Source organism: Sapajus apella, unplaced genomic scaffold (assembly GCF_009761245.1).
Source record: "Sapajus apella isolate SASKATOON/1434 unplaced genomic scaffold, GSC_monkey_1.0 scaffold233, whole genome shotgun sequence".
In the NCBI taxonomy this organism is placed as follows: Eukaryota; Metazoa; Chordata; class Mammalia; order Primates; family Cebidae; genus Sapajus; species Sapajus apella.
The window spans coordinates 384,999-394,085 of NW_022437173.1; the positions used below are offsets into that span (position 1 = coordinate 384,999).

Sequence of the window (9,087 nt, forward strand, 5' to 3'; positions counted from 1 at the left end):
GATCTCGGCTCACCGCAACCTCCGCCTCCTGGGTTCAGGCAATTCTCCTGCCTCAGCCTCCTGAGTAGCTGGGACTACAGGCATGCGCCACCATGCCCAGCTGATTTTTTGTATTTTTAGTAAAGACGGGGTTTCACCATGTTGACCAGGATGGTCTCGATCTCTTGACCTTGTGATCCACCCGTAAACACTCATGTTATCTGAGGAAGAAGCCCAGAAGGGGGAAGCAAAGGAGCCAGGGATGGCTCTTCCTCAGGTGAGATGATATTCTAAGTGGATCGTTCTGTCTCCTTCCTTTCAGGTGGGCCTTGGAGTTGGGAATCTTCTCTGAGTCTGAAGCGTCCTGCCTGACAGGTTTGCTGGCACTCACCCATGCCTTCCCTCAGTCCCTTATCTCGCTTAGATTCCTCCCGTGACCCAGTGACATGAACTTGGGAAGAGGCTGCACTGGGCATGGTCCTGGGAAGGGCTCTCCCCAGACGTGGATGGAGACGGGGTGTGGGCCCCGTGGTGTCAGGGCTGCTGGGCAGCAGGGATTGTTCAGGAGCCACATCTGGATGCACCGTCAGCTCTCTGTAGACCAGGAGTAGAGCAGCTGCATGTGGAAGTCACGTGAATGTGCACAAACACCTCCTAAATTCTGGAAAAGAAAACCAAGAAGGGGAAATATTTTGTGCCTGATTCTGTAATACATTTGAAGCTAAATTAGGGACAGCATGTCTTTGACTCCAAACTGGTCATGACGGAATGGAATGGAAAGTAGAGGCACAGTCATCAGTGATAGAGAAGGTTTTATTCCATCATTTTATGTCTTTTTGTTTTGAGACAAAGTTTTGCTTTTGTTGCCCAGCACACCCCGCTAGTTATTTGTGTTTTTAGTAGAGATGGCGTTTCATCATGTTGGCCAAGCTGGTCTCAAACTCCTGACTTCAAGTGATCTGCCCGCCTTGGCCTCCCAGAGTGCTGGGATTACAGGTGTGAGCCAGCATGCTCAGCCTCCAGCATTTATTTTTAAAATATGAAATTAACAGAGGTATCTAAATGAGGGGATTTTTTAAACCATTTTCAGCACTTGTATCCCACAGAGACAATGGTGGTCCTGCAGGGACTCTTGTGCTTTAGGTTAAAATCGTTGTCACTCTGCTCAGATAGTATAGCTGAACTTCCTGGACATGAGAGAGGATGATCATATTCCCATTCCACCTTTTGTTACTAAATATTGTATTTCTTTTTTACAACATCCCATGGGCTGGGTGCGTTGGCTCGGCCCTGTAATCCCAGCACTTTGGGAGGCCAAGACAGGTGGATCTCCAGAGGTCGGGAGTCCAAGACCAGCTGGACCAACATGGAGAAACCCTGTCTTTACTAAAAATACAAAATTAGCCAGGCGTAGTGGCGCATGCCTGTAATCCCAGCTACTTGAACCCTGGAGGTGGAGGTTGCAGTGAGCCGAGACTGTGCCATTGCACTCCAGCCCGGACAACAAGACTGAAATTCCATCTCAAAAAATAAATAAATAATAAAACGTCGTATGATGTATATATTTGTTCTATAGAAAAACTCGAAAGAAAGTTGCACTTAAGTGCCAAGACATAGAGCATCCCCTTTCCTGTTCAGCCTTACCCCCTCCTTCATGTCTTAGTGGGCGCCACGGTTGTCAGTTCTCTGGCAAGGGATGGCGCACGTCCTGTGGAAATGTATTTATACATTCTTGTGCGTTTTTAGAAAAAATTCTTCAGTGCACGTTCTGTTGCTGTAGCGTATCCTACAAGTCTGGAAAAGTTAAATGGTTTCCTGTTAAGAAATAAAGGATAGGCTGGGCATGATGGCTCACGCCTGTAATCCAAGCACTTTGGAGGCCAAGGTGGGCGGATCACCTGAGGTTAGGAGTTCAAGAGCAGCCTGACCAACATGGTGAAACCCCATCTTAAAAAAAAAAAAGAAAAAGAAATGAAGGATGACTTGCTCTTTAGTTTTTCACTATTTAACAATGCCACAGATGCTTCCTTCCTGTGGGCACGCTAACTTCACTAAAGAACTCTAAGGGTGGCTGGCCACAGTGGCTCATGCCTGTAATCCCAGCACCTTGGGAGGCCAAGGCAGGTGGGATCATGAAGTCAAAAGACTGAGACCATCATGGCCAACATGGTGAAACCCCGTCTCTACTAAAATAAAAAATTAGCTCAGCATAGTGGCAGGCACCTGTAGTCCCAGCTACTTTGGAGGCTGAGGCAGGAGAATCACTTGAACCCCAGAGGCGGAGGTTGCAGTGAGCCGAGATTGCACCATTGCACTCCAGCCTGGCAACGGAGTGAGATGCTGTCAAAAAAAAACAAAAACAAAAAACAAAAAAAGGGAAAAAAAAAAAAAAAAAAAACTCTAAGGGTTTCTTCAGGTCAGGCAGTTGAAAATGTTGCTTCTTCAAGGATGGTGGATTTCCTGTGTTGCTAGATCTGGGTACATTTTTACCTCTACCCACAGTTACAAAGGTGCCCTCTCCCACCAACACCATGTAAGATTTTTCTACTCATTTAAGCAAAACTTGCTTCTCTTTTTATATTTTGATTATCTGGGTAAAAGGACTACTTTATGGTGTTTCATTTTCGGATTTCTTGGGAGTCTGAGTAAGTCTGTTACTTTGTGTACATGTAGATAGAAAATTGATTGTTAAGCTGGGCATGGTGGCTCACACATCTTCATTTCTTTAGTGTCAGTTTGTGGTGGTTTCATTTGTTCCTTTGTGTGGATCATGTTTCCTTTTCTCTTTGAATCTTGTTATCTTGGGACCTCAGCATTTCACTAATCAGCCATTCCTCCTACATTTTAACTTCTGGTTCCTTCAGGGAGTACACTCTTTATTCATCCTGACTAGAGATCCTGGAGACCTCTCAAGCCTTTTCTGGGAATGTGTTGTCTCTGGGATTTTGCTTTTCCCAATAGAAAATATACCATGGCACCTAATTAAAGTACATTTCCAGGCCTATGTAAATAACTTACAAAACTGCTGAATTGGTGATGTCAACAAGACAAAAGCATAGGAAGTCCCAAACACTACGTCCATCATGAAGACACACATCTAGCAACAACACATGTACCGATCGCCTTTGTAAGAAATCTAGGCTGGGCGCGGTGGCTCACGCCTGTAATCTCAGCACTTTGGGAGGCAGAGGCGGGCGGATCACCTGAGGTCAGGAGTTCAAGACCAGCCTGGACAACATGGTGAAACCCTGTTTTTTTTTTTTTTTTTTTTTTTTGGACGGAGTTTCGCTGTTGTTACCCAGGCTGGAGTGCAATGGCGCGATCTCGGCTCACCGCAACCTCCGCCTCCCGGGTTCAGGCAATTCTCCTGCCTCAGCCTCCTGAGTAGCTGGGATTACAGGCACGCACCACCATGCCCAGCTGATTTTTTGTATTTTTAGTAGAGACGGGGTTTCACCGTGTTGACCAGGATGGTCTCGATCTTGACCTCGTGATCCACCCGCCTCGGCCTCCCAAAGTGCTGGGATTACAGGCTTGAGCCACCGCGCCCGGCCCCGAAACCCTGTTTTTTTAATAAAAAAAACAAAAAGAAAGAAAGAAAGAAAAGAAATCTAAACACCACGTAAGTGGTTGGAACTCTTAATAAATGCCCAGCATGAAAATTTGAGACACTTACTGGCAGAGGTCCTACTCTGGCATCAGGTGGTGTCACTGTGATGAAACCACCAACTCTTGATTTCTCCAAGGGGAGGGAAAGTATGGAAAGGTCCATATAATATCCTGACTTTTCAGGGCACTGCCTGAGGGACAAGTTTCTCTCTTGGTTGAATATAAACACTGAAAGTAAGAGGGTACCAGGTCAGGGAAACCACCGAGAATAAATACAACCAACACAAACCAGAGTCTGCAGTAACGTAGGCGGACACTAGGGGGCGAACCAGACCACAGTTTACCATGAAAACACAGCTACTGCGGAATTGCAGACTGTCAACAGGAGGGCGCCTGAAGAAAAATTGGCAAAGCTTCTCAGGTAACTGCAAGCAAGTTTGTCCGAAACTTGCTGAAATGCACATAAGCAAAAGTGGTAATTTAAAAAGTCATTGAAAAAAGTTAGTCATTGAGACACAACTCTTCTTATTTAACTGTGTGTACATGTGATGTATGTGCATTAGCATATGCATGCAGAAGCCCATGGTTTTGTTATTGTTTCTGGTTTTGTTTTTTAAAGATGGGGTTTCACCATGATGGCCAGGCTGGTCTTGAACTCCTGACCTCAGGTGATCCACCCACCTCGGCCTCCCAAAGTGCTAGGATTACAGGCGTGAGCCACTGTGCCCGGCGAAGCCCATGGTTTTTTTTAATCAAAGACACATCATCACTTGAAATAAGTTTTATTTTTAAAACACCTGGCTTTTTCCCCGGCGACTCCCCCCCTCTTTGCTGAGGTCTGCTCAGCCCCTCCCTGCCAAGGCCCCGCCTCCCTATCCACTCCACCCCACCAACGCCTGGCCTTTCCCCTCCACTACCCGCTCCTTTGCTGCAGTCCAACCAGGCTCCACCCCTCCCCGCCAAGGCCCCGCCTCCATTCTCTCCACCCCTCCCAACGCCTGGCTTCCCCGACCCCCCCGCAACCCGACCCTCAGCACCTGTCCGCCCAGGCCCCACCCCCAGGCCAGTGACTCCCTTTCCTGCCCCTGCAGTTTGTTGCAAACCCGGAAGCAGATCTGGGGGAGCGAAGGCTGGGCCTCGCCGCATGAGTTTCCATCTACCTAGATTAAATGTGTGTTTTGGAGAACGTTTAATCTAGGTAGAGGAAAACTCACCTGCGCTTTTGTACCCCATGTCCAGGGGTTCCCATAACCCTTAAAGTCCCTGCACGGCTCCCTCCATTCCAAATTGTAGGGCTGATGGCCCATGGGGTTGTGGGGTGTGCCTTATGCTGTGCTGAGGCTCAGGATCCGAGAAATAAAGAGACGGGACACAGAAGTACAAGGAAAACGCAGCTAGGCTCGAGGGGCCATGCCACCTATGAGCAGAGTCAGGTGAGGCCTCGAATGTCCAGAAGCATATTTATTATGTATAGGTTAGGGGGCAGGGCAGTGAGTGAAGTCATCTTTAAGGATAGTGATACGGTCGTGAGCAATAAAACAAAGGGTCCACCCCCATTAGGTCACCTAGGCTCGGAGGTGGACAGTGCGCAGCAAGGAGTCCATTCCCATCAAGGAAAGGGCCGTGTGCAGTAAGGGGTCTGTAAGTTTGAGGATCCCACAGGGTCATGGGGTGAGCCTTATGCTGTGCTCAGGCGCAGGATCTGAGAAATAAAGAGACAGGACACAGAAGTACAAGGAAAATGCAGCTGGGTTCAGGGGGCCACGCCACCTATAAACTGAGTCAGGCGAGGCCCCGAATGTCCAGAAGCATCAATATTTATTGTGTATAGGTTAGGGGGCAGGGCAGTAAGTGAAATCATCTTTAAGGATAGTGATAGGGTCGTGAGCAATAAAACATGGGGTCCACCCCCATTAGGGCACCTAGGCCAGGAGGTGGACAGCGCGCAGCAAGGGGCCCGTTCCCATGAAGGCAAAGGCTGTGTGCAGTAAGAGGTCCACCCCCATTAGGTCACCGAGGCTTGAAGGTGGGCCATGAGCAGTGAAGAGGGTGCAGTGTTGTGATACTTCTATCTATGGGCAAACTACCTCTAAGATTTATGGGGGGGATGCTTTAAGTCACACAGTAGTGACAGAGCTGTCAGGGTTACTGCCACCTACCGGCAGCTTCCAATAAGTTCTATATGAAGATGCTTTTCGAGCAGCACAGTAGCAAGAGTTGATAAAGTTCACAGTCACCAAGGTGGTTGCTGGTCTGAGGGCAGCCTTCCACAAGAACTGGAGCAAGATCATACAACTCCTTTATCAGAAGGAGTGGCTCTGGCCCCAAGCCTGCCATACAGGGGGTATCTTTACGATACTCAACGCTGCCGCCTGGGCCATGGATTCTTGTCCTGGTATAACTGTTTTCCCTTAAATCATGCTCTGCACTGCATTTGCTGTAGGCATTCCTCCAAATATAAGCTCTTGTTCCTTAATTCATGCTCTGTACTGTGTCCACTCTAGGCATTCCCCCGAATATGAACTAAGATATAATTATAGGTATATATGTAGGGATATATTCTTTAGGCACTCATACTATCAACTATTATATGATTATATATAGAGGATTATATAAAGGGATTCTTCAAGCCCTATTTCTGTAAACTAATGTATGATTATATAAAGGATTATATAAAAGAAAACAGCTGAGTAGTAACACTGTAAAGTGAGATATTCCTCAAGCCCTAACTGTGCCAGGGTTCTGCTTAGGTCTCTTTCCTCGGTGCCTATATGGGGGGGTTACCCACACTGGCCAACAGTTTTAACACAAACCGTTTTCAACTTGGTAAGAGGAAAGCATTTTGGTTTCTAACGTAAGTGGTCCACGTAAGTCTACTCCTTCACGTTACAACTGCTTCAAACGTGAACTCTACTCCCCAGGTCACAGTGAACACTCCAGGGTTTCCTGACAAGGAAAAGACCCGGCCCGGGCTCCGCCCCCGCGTTGCGTCCGCAGACCACGCCTCTCCCCTAGGCCACGCCCCCAGACGGTCCGGGTTCTTCTCCGCGCCTGCGCAGTTTCCTGCAGTTCCGGAAGCCGGAGCCGTTGGTTGGAGGTGACGCCGCGCAGCGTGAGTGTCCCTCAGTATGACTTGAACTTGCGAATCGCCACACCCCGTTTCCACACCCAGTTCCCCAGCTCGCTACAGACCTTAAGATCCCCGCACCGCTCCCTCCACCCCAGGTGAATACAGGCCTCGCGATGTGGGTCCGGAGTCGCTTCCCTTCAGGTTGACGTCTCTCAGAGGCTGCTCCCTGTCCCTGGCCTTTTGCTTCTTCCTCCCGCTTAAAACCCTTTCCCGTCCCCTCCTCCTGTCCCGCGCTTCTTCAAGTCCTCACCGGCTAGGTTGATTCCCGCCCTGGGCGCCTCCCAGCCTCACCCTCCTGGGCCCCTGGAGCGCAGCGCGGCAGTCCGGGTCCCGGGGAGCCCGCGTCCTCTGCCTGGTCCTGGGATCCTGCAGACCCCACCGCTGTCCTAAGACGCCCTCCTCCTCGTGCCGGGCCCTGCTGCTCCCCAGGTCTCCCCTCCGCAGTCACCGCTTCCCTCAATCCGCGTTGGGAGGGGCCCGGGGCCTGTCCTGTGACACCTGACCAGCTCCACCCGCTGGAAAATGTGCTCCTCGGGGATGCAGGCGTCTTACTCCAAACCCTCCTGTGAATGCGTGGGATCGGGAGACAGAGAGGGACAGGGAGAGAAGCAGAAAAACTGAGACAGAGGAAAGAATGACGGAAACCCATAAACAGCTGGCAAAGCAGAGGATGGGCGAGGATTTGCAGCCATAGTAAAAGTGAAAGAAGGAGCTGAGAAAGCAGAAGGGAGAAAAGCTACTGGAGAAATGTAGAGAAAAGTGCGATGTCCAGAGAGATGAAGGGACGGCATGGCAGGGAGAGGGGCAGATGGGGGAGGCTCTTCAGACAGAGAGTCGGGGAGAGGAGAGATTTGGAGCCAGGTCAGACAGAGAAGTGTGGTGCTGGGACAGCAAGAGGGGGCAGCGGGCGACAAGGAGAGCAGAGGGAAAACCACAGCAGGGGGAGGCCTAGGGCCTGTGAGTGCCAGAGAGTGGGGACAAGGAGTATAACAGGGAAGAGAGGATTTACAGGGGGAGCAGAGATGGGAGAAGAAAGAGGCAGAAATGTATATACAGACTGGGGACAACGAAAAAATTGGGGAGAAAGAGCAGTCAGAATTGAAACAAGGCCCCAGAATGGGACAGAACAAGTGGAAGAGGAGGAAGGAAGAAGAAGGAGGGAAGAAGAGGAAGAAGGGGAGAAACAGCAGGAAGCATAAAACGACTTGGAAAGAACCAGGGGAAGAACACAGAAAATAAAAAATAATCTAATGTGAGAATGACAGAGATGCAGAGAATGAGGGAGGGAAAGACACAGTATGGAAGCGAGCGAGGGACCCTGGGTCCAGGTGAGTGGTGCACTGATTACATGTGATGATTACATTGTGACATTGGTTTCGGGGTTTATAATAATGCAACACATTTAAAATACGTGTACTCGGATTACGCAGATGTGAATAAGAATTGAAGAAACTCCTTTATGTAAAATGCCTAAGACATGTGCTTTTGACAATTGTTAGTATTAGGGTATAGCTTCATTTGCAATCGCTCTTGAAACCAGAGGATCGTGACTTCACTCGTTTCGTTTTGAGTCACCACTTCCCTTTTCCTGGAATAGGGTAGGGTTGGGCAAGTGTAGGAACTAAGAGGAAAAACAAAAATATTTTTCCTGTGGTTTTTCTTCCTGTCACACTCAATACCACAGTGCACATTCTATACAATATCTCATCTCCACTCACCAAAATCTGCGATTTTCTCCCACCAGCAACCCATTCTCTGTCAGATGAACTGAGTGTCCTATAGTTTAACTCAGTTCTGAAACTATGTACCTGGACTTAGCATCAGATCCCACTGGTTGAGGCTCAGTTCCACGAAACTGCCCCACATCAGGTGCCAGTTGCAAGTCTCACATTGGGACCTGAACTTCTGAGCGACCAGCTATAGAGTGGGGATTCCCTTGACATCCCCTCCAATACCTCGGGTTCTGTTAATTTACAAGTGTAGCTCACAGAACTCAGGGAAACACTTTACTTAGTTTACACATTTATAAAGGATATCACAGAGGATACAGATGAACAGTCAGAAGGAAGAACTGTCCTAGAAAGTTAAAGCAGAGGAGGGTTTAAGAGAACCACAGTATTTGTCAGGTCACTCAAAAATATAAGTGACAGACACCACTTACATACTGCATCCGAAATGAGGAGCAGTTTTAAACTGAGCTCTGAACCTGTAGCACCTCATTCTATCCTTTAAACAAAAAAACAGAGTCTCACTCTGTCACCCAGGCTAGAGTGCAGTGGCGTGATCTTGGCTCACAATAGCCTCTGCCTCCCGAGTTCAAGCGATTCTCCTGCCTCAGCCTCCCGAGTAGCTGGGATTACAGGTGCGTG

General features: G+C 48.7%; 1 protein-coding gene across 1 annotated transcript in view; it reads left to right on the forward strand.

Moving 5' to 3' along the window:
• Window positions 1–206: 206 nt before the first annotated feature.
• The window catches only part of LOC116544847 (zinc finger protein 160), a 60,619-nt gene continuing 51,738 nt past the window's right edge, over window positions 207–9,087 (forward strand). The window contains exon 1 of the mRNA XM_032271433.1: window positions 207–256. Within this exon, the coding sequence (XP_032127324.1) occupies window positions 242–256 (15 nt within the window). The 5' untranslated portion in view covers window positions 207–241. The remainder of the gene's footprint in view (window positions 257–9,087) is intronic.